General features: G+C 44.1%; 1 protein-coding gene and 1 pseudogene across 5 annotated transcripts in view; both read left to right on the top strand.

Annotated features, from left to right (window-relative positions):
• The window catches only part of LOC311016349 (NLR family CARD domain-containing protein 3-like), a 63,463-nt pseudogene extending 57,609 nt beyond the window's left edge, over nt 1-5,854 (top strand). The window contains exon 7 of the transcript XR_014599473.1: nt 4,745-5,854. The product of XR_014599473.1 is annotated as an NLR family CARD domain-containing protein 3-like (transcript). The remainder of the gene's footprint in view (nt 1-4,744) is intronic.
• Nucleotides 1-13,688, top strand: part of LOC311016342 (uncharacterized protein) — a 404,261-nt gene that overhangs the window by 62,548 nt on the left and 328,025 nt on the right. For all 4 annotated transcript variants that reach the window (XR_014597473.1, XM_084013971.1, XM_084013972.1 and 1 more), the window contains exon 8: nt 2,099-2,272. Coding sequence is in view for 3 of the 4 variants with exons in the window: in XM_084013971.1 (XP_083870097.1) it covers nt 2,099-2,272 (174 nt within the window). In the remaining variant the exon portion in view is untranslated. The remainder of the gene's footprint in view (nt 1-2,098; nt 2,273-13,688) is intronic.

The raw sequence follows: 13,688 nt of genomic DNA, 5'->3' as shown, positions 1-13,688 counted from the left end.
GCGGTCCCGGGGGAGTTGTATCGATTTCCGAATTACAAAGTACTATTTATGCAGTCTGTTGGTTAACCCAAAACACGCTATGTTCGTTAATAGAGTGACTTAATTATGTGCAAGAATTCTCATGCTTCACGGGGTGTGGTGGGTCCGCTCTTCACGATACTGTACACATAAAAGCCCTTCTATTCGTCCTTCATCTCGTGTTTTCTGTTAGGTTCAGTCACACATGTGTACACACTATGGCAGGTTTATTTTATCACTTTTACAGAATATGCTTTTCTTCTGTTCTTTTAACATTTTATCCTTTAGTTAAATTTTGTCTAAAGTATTCATACTCACACTCGGTAGTTGTTGATCACCTAATTTATATTTTTCAATTTACAGAATTCAATTAAATAGGTTTCTGCTTACCTTTTCGGTTGAGCGCTCAGTGATCAACGTTCCCGAGAATGGATGAATCCTTCTGGCCTCCACTTTCTTTCAGGAGACCCCCCTCCTTCTGCAAGACAGGAGGTAGTTGTTAAAATTCTTTCCTCCTCAAGCTTTTCTCCCAACCATCCTCTGCTACCAGATTTGTTGTGAAAAAAACAGTAAGCTTGAATATACGAGGAGAGTCTATGGGTTATATCAATAACAGCGCTTTATTAGCACAAATATCAGGAAAACATATTCCGGCAGTTATACGTGCACGGACCTTATAGTCAACTCAACATAGGGTTGAATTCACTCAAAAGGCGCTTACAACAGAATGCGCAGCTTATTTCATTGAGACTCCGCATGAGTCTGATTGGCTCATTCTATAGATGCAGGCGGAGCGTAATTTTAGCATGCCGCGGCCTGGTTGGAGCGCTGGGTATCTCCACCCACACTGGCTCATACGATCCATCCCTCTGGGTGCTGTCATCTATGTATGTGTGTGTATGTTGTCGAGATGCACATATATCATATACTCCTCCCCTGTGCGGCTTCCGCTAAGGAATGTATCCTTGGTATGTTGTTTGACCCCTGCCCTTGCTGCTCTCTCGCCTGTGCCTGTGTGTGTGTATGTGTGTGTAGTAATTTAAAACATGTGTGATTAGCTCATGTATTTACATTTTTCTCCACAATGACAATGACTGTAAAAGGCTCTATAGCAAGGGTCACTAAGAGGTGGAGCTTGGCCCAGATCCAGACCCAGACCCCGTCCTACTTGGACCCAGACCCATAACTGATAGATCATTGAGAATTATTAAATGATGACGGAGCGTTTTCATTTTACTGCTGCAGCGTTAGCATCACTACACTGGTTCAGATGGTTGGAGGCTAAATCATCTCACTGGTTGCTACTCACAAACACGTAATTACCCAGTAATGCAACAGGGTGAAACGTTAACTCCGAACTTAATAAAATCTGTGCAAACTGGAGTTTCTGTGAGTGACGTTTCTATGGTGACAACTGACGAGACTCACTGACAGCTGACAGATGGATCAGAGAGTGGAGGTGATAAACGTCAGTCAGGTGGGTGAAATCTAGAGCCGATAGATAAGTTCACACGGCTGCTCTCAAAGAGGAACGCTGACAGTGAGAACAGAGCTTTGAATCAAGACAGACTCTTTTCTTCCAACTGGCAGTTGAACACCTGAATGCCTCATATGTTCTGAGACTCTTAAGAAGCACATTTTCAAAGCTGTGTTTTGTATTTTACTGTTATTATCAGAGTACTTGTTATTCATAATTCCTCCAGTTCAATATGAAAACTATAACATTGTTGAAATGTTATTGAATTAAAGCCTTTTTTCTTTGCTCGATGGTTTAAAATCAATACCAGATCTTTGTTGGCACACCAGGTCTGAAGACAGACCACAGAGACGGTTTCAACTGTTGTTTCTTCTCTTTTCTAACGCTTCAATTTCTCTCTCAATCATTTCAGCTCGTCTCTTGTCTTTCTTTTAACGTCCTCCTCTGTCCATCTCTGTCCATCACTCACCCACGCTTATCCCACCCAGTACAACATCAACACAGCAAAAGACAAATATCACTTTCTCTCATTTTAAAAAGTGGACAAATGGACATAAGTCTATGTAAAGTCCCCAGAAGTGACAGTAGTGTGTGTGTCTTCAGTCTGTCAGGTTGTCTCATCACAGAGGACGGCTGTTCTTCTCTGGCCTCAGCTCTGGACTCCAACCCCTCCTATCTGAGACAGCTGGACCTGAGCTACAATCATCCAGGAGACTCAGGAGTCAAGCTGCTGTCTGCTGGACTGGAGGGTCCACACTGGAGACTGGACACTCTCAGGTGAGGACAGATGGACAGACATCAGAATGGTCTCTCAGGTGAGGACAGATGGACAGACATCAGACTGGACTCTCAGGTGAGGACAGATGAACAGACATCAGACTGGACACTTAGGTGAGGACAGATGGACAGACATCAGACTGGACACTCAGGTGAGGACAGATGGACAGACATCAGTAAGGACACTCAGGTGAGGACAGGTGGACAGACACCAGACTGGACACTCAGGTGAGGACAGATGGACAGACACCAGACTGTACACTCAGGTGAGGACAGATGGACAGACATCTGACTAGACACTCAGGTGAGGACAGATGGACAGACATCAGACTGGACTCTCATGTGAGGACAGATGCACAGACATCAGACTGGAGACTCGGGTGAGGATAGATGGACAGACATCAGACTGGACACCTAGGTGAGGACAGATGGACAGACATCAGACTGGACACCTAGGTGAGGACAGATGGACAGACATCAGACTGGACACTCAGGTGAGGACAGATGGACAGACATCAGACTGGACACTCTCAGGTAAGGACAGATGGACAGACATCAGACTGGACTCTTAGGTGAGGACAGATGGACAGACATCAGAATGGACACTCAGGTGAGGACAGGTGGACAGACAGCAGACTGGACTCTCAGGTGAGGACAGATGGACATACATCAGACTGGACACTCTCAGGTGAGGACAGATGGACAGACATCAGACTGGACACTCTCAGGTGAGGACAGATGGAACGACATCAGACTGGAGTTTCTCAGGTGAGGACAGATGGACATACAACAGACTGGAGTTTCTCAGGTGAGGACAGGTGGACAGACATCAGACTGGACTCTCAGGTGAGGACAGATGCACAGACATCAGACTGGAGACTCAGGTGAGGATAGATGGACAGACATCAGACTGCACACCTAGGTGAGGACAGATGGACAGACATCAGACTGGACACTCAGGTGAGGACAGATGGACAACAGCTCCAGACTGTGTCTCCGTCTCTGACTGAGGAACTGGGGTTCATGTTTAATGGTGGACCTGATTGAGGTCTTTGAACGTATTCCTGCAGGGTGGACCATGGGGGACAGCAGAGACTGAGACCTGATCTGAGGAAGTGTGAGTATGTTTTCAGTAACTCAGCTGCTCCAGATTTGAACGTGTTCATGACTGAAATCCGATGATCACGTTTCTATCAGGATGTAGCGTTTGTTTCTTCGTGGCTGTAAAGATGTCGTGTTGTGTTCACACCAAACGCCACATTTTCACACTCAATTACACACAAAGTCAACGCAGAGACACAAACGGATGGCAATTCCTGCCGGACGACAACGGAGACGTGTTTGTGTGAGTTTAAATATTTCAACTCAAGAGATAAATTCCTCTGTGTCTCTAAAGCGTCTTAGCTTTGAGATCGTCCTCCTGTCGTCCCTGAATCCTAAATGGAGGAACCAGATGTTGTCTCCTGGGTCTGTGGTCCCCTAGAGGTCTACAATATTAGCTCACATTAGTCCAGAGACCAGACCAGACTATGTGAGGAACCAGAGAATGTCTGTGGTCCCCTAGAGGTCTACAATAGAAGCCCACATTAGTCCAGAGACCAGACCACAGGTCGGTCTGGTTTCAATCTTTAGTAATTTAAGGCCAAACTGTGATATTTTTTGATAACGATGTAATTTTGTCGTGTTTTTGTTTTGTCTGTTGATCGTCAGTGATCCAGAACAGACAGTTTGCGTTCTCACTAATCCAACTTTCCTAACGGCTCTACATATATTACACTAATTATACACATATATAGAAACCTGTTCTCCAGGCAGGACCACACGGCCTCCCACAAAGAACACCCCCACTCCACATGGCTGACTGGTCAACACACACAGCCGCCATCTTGTAACACTCACACACACACACACACACACACACACACACACACACACACACACACACACACACACACACTTGTATAGTATTTAGTTAGATAGGCCACTTGGACTTAGTGTATGTTTCTTTGTTTATTGTTAATAAACCCCTTATGAACATACTGATGTGTTTATTAATGTTGTATAAGAATGAATGATATCAACCTCTTCTCTGTGAAGAATTCACAAATCCTTCAACTGTTTGTACTCATATTCTAATAGTTATTAATTATTGGCATTTGAGTACAAACTCCTTAATATTGAGACTAAGTATTGATATTAATAATTATCTATTAATAACAGAATCTGCTCCTGCTAGTTCCCCAACACTGTGTTTTTCTCTGCGATCCAACAAAACACACACCACTACACACCGGTGCCTATTTATCAATGAAATGTATGACGTGACCCATCACCATCAAGTTACCGCCCCCTTGTGATGTCATATACTAATACCCAAAGTATATTTATTAAGCTTTTAAAACACACACCAAAAAACACCCAACTGTCTCCAACAATAACCTTTAGCTGCATTGTGTTTGTTCTCTCCATCAGATGAATGTGAACTGGAACTGGACACAAACACAGTCAGCAGAAACCTCAAACTGGACGACAACAACAGGAAGGTGACATATGTGTCAGACGACCAGTCATATCCAGATCATCCAGACAGATTTGTCTCACAGCCTCAGCTGCTGTGTAGAGACGGTCTGACTGGTCGCTGTTACTGGGAGGTCCAGTGGAGAGGACATGTTGGTATATCAGTGAGTTACAGAGGAACCCAGAGGAGAGGAGACGACTCTGGGTTTGGATGTAATGATCAGTCCTGGAGTCTGTCTTGTTATGATGGTGGTTACTATGTCTGTCACAAAAACAAGCGAACACTCATCTCCTCCTTCTCCTCCTTCTTCTCCTCCTCCTCCTCTGGTGTGGTAGCAGTGTACTTGGACTGTCCTGCTGGCACTTTGACCTTCTACAGAGTCTCCTCTAACAAACTGATCCACCTCCACACCTTCAACACCACATTCACTGAACCTCTTTATCCTGGGTTTGGAGTCTGGGATGGATCATCAGTGTCTCTGTGTCTCTGAAACTGTTCACAACAAACACAAAGCGGTGTGATAACATTCAGAGTCAATGCAAAGATGTGAATGAAAACATTGCAGTTTGTAATCAGTCAGGTTCATTCCTCCTTGTACTTGTTGTAAATGTATTAATGCTTGTGTAAATGTACTTAAATGAATGGAGTATATCGGGATGGCTTTGTCTTTAGACTGAACCTTGTCGTGTTGAGGAACATGCATTAGTGACTGGAGCAAATAGTTGCTGTCCAGTGAAAACCATCAACATGAAACACAGAGCACACACAGATTAGAATAGAAAACATAATGTATTTAACATATTACAAATAAAAAACATATTAAACTGTTTCTTCATTGTTGGAGAAAATGCTCCTGCTAAATTCACTAAGGAATTATAAACTATGATGATGCTGCAGCTGTGATTTTCCATTCATCAACGCTTTATAACGCTTGCTCTTGGGTGATGTTGGGACTTTGAACATCATGAGGGTGTTCTAGTCCTGCTGTATGTGAAAACATGTCCTGACATAACTTTTGTTATGATATGGAACAATAAATAAAATTGCATTTAAAAGAGAATAAACTGTTCTTGAACTGATATTTTAGCAAAAGTTTAATTAAACCATATTTAAAAACCAGTGTGACGATCGTAAGGAATGAAAATGAAAACAGGGCTGATGTTTGTTTCATTTCCCCGAGTACAGTCCGATACTATAGTATATTGAATGTGGAGATTAGTCCCATTATTATCACTCTGTTGTGTTATTATTTCTAATACCTGCATCAGTTGAACTTGGTACAACTTGTGCAGGAGGCCTGCTGAATGTTGTGTTCCCAACGACTCGTCTTCGTGTCCAGAGATACACAGACCAGCTGATGAAGACGGCTGCATGATGTATGTGAACGTGTCTGGGTATAAATGTTGACTTTGCTGCAGTGAACCTCCGTTGAATTGAATCCGGCGTCACCAACAGGCTTGGAAGAAGAGAAGCGTCCGCTGGCTGCATCTCGGCTCTGGGCAACTCCGACACTGCGGACGCAAATAAAGGTCGGAGGCGTTTTGCCACTATTTTATCGTCAGCTTCACCTCGGCCTAGACGCAGTGAGTAACACATAATATTCTCCAAAAGGAAATTGATTAAGATCAAGATGAGAGAATGTGTGGATTCAAATCAAACGACTGAAATAATAAAAAGACAAAGCTCTGTGTAATAAGGAAGTTGCATGAGAACATGGTCAAATAAAATGAAACTGCAAGCTCTGTCGTGACGGGCCCTCGCTCATATGCGGTCATGGAGTGCCTGCGGTCACATGGCAGTGTCGTGGACGCCTACCCCTGCTGGGCCGCCTCTTGTGGTGGGTTTAGACACAAGTGATCGTCATTCAAAGCCATGTATAAAGTCATTCGCAGGTGTGGAAAGTTTCATGACTGTTGATCTGGTGTTAAACAGTGACAGAGGTCACATCTTCTCCATGCCTTCCTGACATCTCTCAGAGTCCCCTTAGTGTTTCCCCTCACCCTCCCCCACTATTTACAATGACAGTGCTGATACGCAGATGGTTAAAAAACATTTTTTGCCCACTTCCTGTTGACTTTAGGCAGTGGGTCCAAGAGGCTTTTTTGTACATCTTGGGATGTCACGAGAGGCTGTGTCCTGGAGAGGAGCTATATTCCCCACAGATGGCTTCAATCTCTGACTGCTATGGCTTCACCTGGTGGGGGAGTTCGGAACTCCACACCAACACACCAACACACCTGAGGCTGATCAGGGACTAATTGACTGCAGGGCTTTTGAGGGTTGGAGACGCAGGGAGTGCGAGGGTGTGTTGGTGGAGAAAGGCTCGTTGGCTGAATGCTCTGGAGAGGACCAGCCAGACCATGAGTGTGACCTGTGGGGAACTTATCATTTGGATTACTTACCTGGAATACTACAAGAGGACGGTTTATTGGGAGGATCTGTACCTAAGTTTGGATTTTCACTGTTGAAGGGCTGAAGAGACATTATTTGACTTTTGATCACTGGAAAGCAGCCGCTACCTTAGTTATAGTTTGAGTTTGAAAACTATTTCTGTTAATTCCCTAAAAACATTATTAAATCCTTGTTTATACCCTAACTTGTGTCCTTGCACTGCTTGAGTTATCCCGCTGAGAGCCGTGTAGACTCTCATGACATCACAATCTCCACATGGGCTATCTAGGAAAAAATATTTTGTGTGTGTGCGCCCAACCTAATGGGGGGGGGGGTCACATTTCATGTCGCCATTAGGTGGCGCTCTGACTATGAGTCAATATTGCAGTGCAGACGTGTTCAGGACGGGACTACTCAAGTATGAATATTTTGGAGCAGAAACGCTTAAGTTATAACAGCTTTGATGCTTTTGGCGAAGGTTCAAAATAGTAGCACAGTCATGGCATCACCCTGGCCACACCCTAAATATTCTGGACATCTTTGGATAACTTTTTGTCCTTAAGGCCTTTCCAACCATATATCCAATGTTGGTATTAATCGGATCAACGGTTAGTTCAAATACAACCCCTGTGAATGGCCAAAAATGGACATAGGCTTCGAGTTTCGTGATGATTGGCCCAAAGGTTATGTTGTCGGCGCTCGGGCCCTAACAAGCCAACTTATCCTGATGCAAGATCAGCTTTTTAAATCCCCCGGTGGCGTGTCGTGCACATAACACGCCATGAAAACGTAATTTCTGATCCGGCTTGCCTCCTCTCCCCGTTTAGATGGAGGTTGACTCGCCTTGTTTCTCCTCTGTTATGGTTTTGAGACAACCTTCATTGCTGCTCAGAGGAGGAACGCTGTGGGGAAAAGGAATGATCATGCATAAAATGAGCTATAGATATTCTATAGTTATGAAATTAAACCAGAAACAGCATTGACAAAATGTAAAAGTTTATTTACAATGCAATCAGTATTTGTATAAAAGGCACGTGTGGAAGGAAATTTCTTGATGCTTACTGGACATTACATACTATCCCTGTGCTTTAAATAAAAATGCCTGATCTGAGTGCTATGAAGAAAATATAGATGAATGCTGTAAATATAATCCTGAACCAATAATCGGTAAGCTACATTCCGCCACTGTAGATGAGCATCACAGAGAGAAGCATTGAATATCATAGAGTATAAACAGTATAAACATGATCATATATGTGCATGTTAGAATAACAGTTTACATTCCTCCTGCAGTCCCTGGGGTTCCAGACCCCATGTAGAGGTACAAAATCAGTCATTAATCTCTTTCTTGTGTCGTTTCAGCTAGTTGCTCTTTGTGGTGATGCATGAAAACTGAACTTTGTCCTTCCCTCCATGCACTAATCCACATTCTATTTTGTTCATATGAGTTTCAATCAGATCAGCATTTTAAGTGAGACCTGAGATTTAAACTCCTAAATGTTGTTTGTCGATACAGTCGCCATAGAGATGCTGTTACCATAGCGATACAGCAGCTGTGATGACGGAGCAGTTACAAGCTAATGAGACTCTCCTTGTCTGCCTCTGGCTCGGCAGCGTCCACGGCTGGTATAAAGCTTTCTGCACGAGGAGCTGGAGGCGGGTCGGTGGGGCAGCTGCGGGCCGGCGGCGGCTGGGTGATGGGCTGGTCGATGGGGTGGTAGACGAAGCAGTAGTCTCCAGGTTGGGAACTGTTCTTAACATTGAGGGCCACCTCTGTAGGAGCCAGGAGATGGTGAACACCGTCCATATACACGCTGAGCATGTAAGAGTCTGGGGGAAACAGAATGATAACGTAATGATGCTATAACAGTAGTCCAGGGGCCCGTTTCACAAAGCAGGTTCAACAAACTCTGAACCTAACCCTGAACTCTGAGTTGAACAACTCTGAGATGGGCAACTCTGAGTTTTCGGTTTCAGAACAGTGGTTTTTAATTAGTTCAGTCAACTCTGAGTATGTAAACTCTGAGTTACGCGCGTGCCTGCCGACTCTACAAAGCCATCATCAATGGAGGTCCGATACTATGATTCACCATGGCAGCTGGGAGAGCGTTATTAGATATTACTGAGTGTTTATGTAGAAAACGAGCTCATCCTTAGAAAGCGGAGCAACGTAACTGCAGCAAAGTAGAGATAGTTGGCATGGCAGACAATTACGGCCCGATCTAATGTGTATAACTGAATGAAACAGTCTATTGATCTAAAGGTAATAAGTCTTTCATTTCAACCTTGCAGAGAGACACTGTGGTGTAATGGTTAGCAACGCCGCCCACGGTGTAGGGGACAGGTGTTCAACTCCTGTAGTTCACAAAGCAGTTCATTGACTGAATTATCATTTTCATTGGGTGTAATCCCCCCATGCCCAGAAAGAAAGTGGCGTCAGTTGAAAGCAGAAGAATATTGCGCAAATACGTTAACTAAGGCATATGATTTTAATCATATTTCACATATTAAACAGTAAATATAAGCAGGTATGTCAACACAGAAATGTACTTAAACATTTCATAAATCTCCCGTTCGCAAAAACACTAGCTCCGCAAAGAATCTGGTTGCGGATTATGTCCACGATATGAAATGTTGAAAATGTCGGAGAATATTGTTTAGATAATATCTAATGTGTTTGGAAGGAAAGGCAATCAAAATCCTCTCCCGACGCAAAGCTGCTAGAATCACTTTTATTTCCATATCGATTAGGTTGACGATGATGAAAGGACGGCACATTTTTTCAGAGTTGGTTCAGATTCTGGAAAAAGGCGGAGACATGTAGGGAGAAACTCAGGGTTCATGGAAGCAAACCTGCTAGCGAGCAGGTTAGGTTCACGGAGTATGTTACCCGGGTAACTGACTCAGATTTATGCTGAACTGGCTTTGTGAAACCGAAAAACCAGAGTTTTCCTAATCTCAGGGTTAACTAACTCAAGGTTTTCAGTAAACCTGCTTTGTGAAACGGACCCCTGTACTACGAAGAGAGTTCAACATACCCAGGGTATCTTTAAGAGATCCAGCTTAAGTAACCCTAACAAAGGCAATCGGAGATAAGCGGTCACACGAAGCTGAGGGGTATTCCATCAAACTCGCTAAGCGCAAAGCCGGGCTAATTTCAATAAGCCTCGCTACCTGCAATTAAAAAAATATGAATAAATCGTTTATTTTGTTTAAGACCGACTGGCCATATGATTGTTTAAAGCCCCCAGTTGGGTGAGTGGTGATGCACATGCCCTCGAATGTGGGCATTGCAGGTTCACATCCTGGCGAAGACATTTTGTGTATGTTTTCTTTTTTTTTTTGCCTGTCTTTAGATCAGAGAATTAGACCATTAATAGATTCATTGAATGTGTTCATTGAATTGTTGAGATAAATGAGTTGGTCAATGTAGATGCATTTACTAGGCCCATCTAAAAAAAAGAGAGAGAGAGAGAGAGAGAGAGAGAGAGTTCCAGCCAAAGAAATAAGTTTCAGAAAGTTCCACAGACGTGAGTTGAACCTTGGCCGGCCGCGTACAAAGCCGGCGCATTACCTCTACACTATCCTCACGTTCAAGAACTCTTTGTCAGTGTTATATTAGAATATGTCACTCTTACGGTACTTACACATTTAATCGCTCGGCAATTCTTGCCCAAGCAGCCTCGCAATGTTTATTTATCACTACAGTATTCCCTTTATTGGTTATAATGGGTTTGTACTCCTCGTACAGTTCCATCAATAATTTTTGCTCTGGTCTTTTCTGCCATTTTCTCGATGATTCGACATTCACGATTCTGGTCTGGCTTCATATCCCGTGAACGGCGTAACACACGACAACGTTAACCTGGCTTGAATTAGCCTCAACAAGGCGCGGCTGAAATGCGTTAATGGAATGGGTTTAGCTGCAAGTGGAAGTTGGCGTTAGTTCTAACCAGGCTTAACCAGGTAAGTGCCGCTTTAATTAGCGAGTTTGGTGGAATACCCCTCTGGTTATCAACTCGTTAAGTCAACCCAGGGTTTACCTGTCCAGCTATGAGCGCGTGCACATGAAAGAGGCGGCGTTTGCAGCATTTGACCAATCACATACATGGATCAGTCTACAGCAGCGGAGCGGCGTATTTCATGTACGAGGAGCGAACCATAATCTTACAGAAATACGAAGAAGTTAAACATATAATGCAGGCAAAAAGCAACAGTTTCATCTGCCAAATGCAGGAAGGACAGCTGGCAAAAACTCACCGACTGTGTGAACGCGGAAGTCGTATCAATAGTATTAGTAGTATAATATGACTGCCCCATCATAAGGACACTAGTAGATCTGACTGATTTGATTATAACAGTAGCTTAGCTGATAACTTAGTGGTTGTGTTGACGCCCCATGTACCGGGGCTGTCTGCAGCGGACCTGGGTTTGAATCCGCCTTGCGGCCGTCTTTTAAATCATATCATCACTCTTTCTTTAGTCCCATTAACTCTTATGATGTCCTTCAGCAATAAAAGGCCAAACACATAACTTTAATAATGATTTGTTGCTTGGATGTATTCTTATAACGTAGTTTATGACAATATTAGCCTCATTCTTTCAGCTGCAATCCCAGCGGTATAAAACGGACTTGGGAGCAAATCAAATAAATATAAAAACATAATTCAAAGTGGTAAGTATAGGCTGTACGCTGACAAAGAAAAGTCTTTCCCTCCAATGAAAATCTGTATCTCTCATATAAAACATCGTCAGGGACAGAAAAAGGGTTTTGCCGGTCTCAGTACACTCTATAGTTCTCCTACGAGACCCTCTCACGATCCACCAAGCTTCTTTTTTTTTATATCCGCGCACCAAGAGAGCTGATTGGTCAGTAGGCGGTGTGTTTCTCCACGTTGATCTCTTATCAGGAACATAACCTGCTCCGGAGCAGGTTAGCTCCACAGCGTAAGTTACCATGGCGATCTACCCCGGTAAGAAGTGAACCAGCGTCGTAGGACGGAAAACACAGAGTTAACGCTTAAGTTACCTCGCTAAGCACAAATCCTGCTTCGTAGTACAGGCCCCAGTACCAGTAACCTGTCAGCCTGCAGCCAGACATGCTAACATGGATGAACACACACACCACTCCCTGGAAATGAACACACTGGAATGTAAACGTATCACTTTTATCCAGGCATGTTTTAAAGTAGTTGGACTGGCTCTGATGGCTCAGCATCAACTGCAGGAGGAGTGTTTTAGAAACACTCAGGGGTTTACACATCTTTAGTCAAATAATACACGTAAATCCACACATGCATTTGTTAATGAGAAGAAAACCTGCCATCGTCATCCTCTTCAGGCACACAGCGCAGTTCCTCCCATGTTTCCCAGAGACAAACCTCCCAGTCAGCTGGCGGCGCTCTGATGGCGTCCTCCTCCCTGGTCCCCGACTCACTATTCTGAGCCGGGGTCTCGTCCTCAGACCCTCCCTTTCTGATTCCGGCATCGACACCTGTGAGACGGTGGAAACAGTGAAGTTTAAGGTGCACCGGAGGACTGTGGTCCAGTATCTCGTCCGGGTTCAGGACCCTGACACTCTGGTCAGGACTATGATGGCAGCTGTGATCAGCTTGGCTGTCGGCTCGCTGCTGCTGCTCTTATGCAGCGGCGTCGCGATCAGACGCCTAAAGGCCAACGGCTCAATCAAATCAGCCGTGGCAACGAAAACAACAACAACAACAACAATCAACTGATCAGTGTGACGCCGTCGTGTCACTACGACCAGATCACGGAGGGATGCGTGGAGGAAGGGCTGCTTCACTGTGACATCTGTACTCATTCTCCGCTGGTGAAAGGCGGACTAACCCCTCAACTGCTCTCCACTTTGCTTCATTTCTTACAGGAAAAATTAGTTTATGAGACGTTTAGACAAGAAGTCAGCAGCTCTACGACTCAAATGTCTGCGTCTGCGTTGTGTTCCAATAAATAAACCAAGTGGACGTGTCACAGTTTAAGCCAGTCGATTACAAAACACTAGAAGAAGTGGTGCTGCATCCAAAGACCTCTACCTGTTGATTTGATAGTTTACCAATAAACTTTATGTTTATGATTGTATTGCTTCAGATGTATTGCATTTCGTCAATAGTTCCCTTGTATCTGCCCATGGGCCTTGAAAGCTGCAGATGAAGCCTCTCCTAAAAAAGAATGACCTTGATACCTCAGTCCTCAGGCCCTACAGGTCCAAATCCAATCTGCCCTTTCCAAGTCAATTTATTGAACAGTTTGACTTCCTCAAACAACAACAATTTCAACAATTTGGATTTCGAACGAATCACAGCAAAGAGACCGCCTTAATGAGGGGTTGAAATGATATTGGTTTTCGTACAGATTGCAGCAAAATCTTCGTTCTAGTTGTACTGGACCGTAGTGCTGCGTTTGATACAGTAGACCACGACATACTGGTAGGCAGCCTGGGAACATGGGTGGGGCTGTCTGGCACAATCCTAAACTGGTTTAAATCATACT

The sequence above is a fragment of the Eutrigla gurnardus genome (genome assembly GCF_963514095.1).
Source record: "Eutrigla gurnardus genome assembly, chromosome: 7".
Lineage (NCBI taxonomy): Eukaryota > Metazoa > Chordata > Actinopteri > Perciformes > Triglidae > Eutrigla > Eutrigla gurnardus.
Note: the sequence above shows the minus strand (reverse complement) of the source record. Positions and strands in the feature narration are given on the sequence as shown.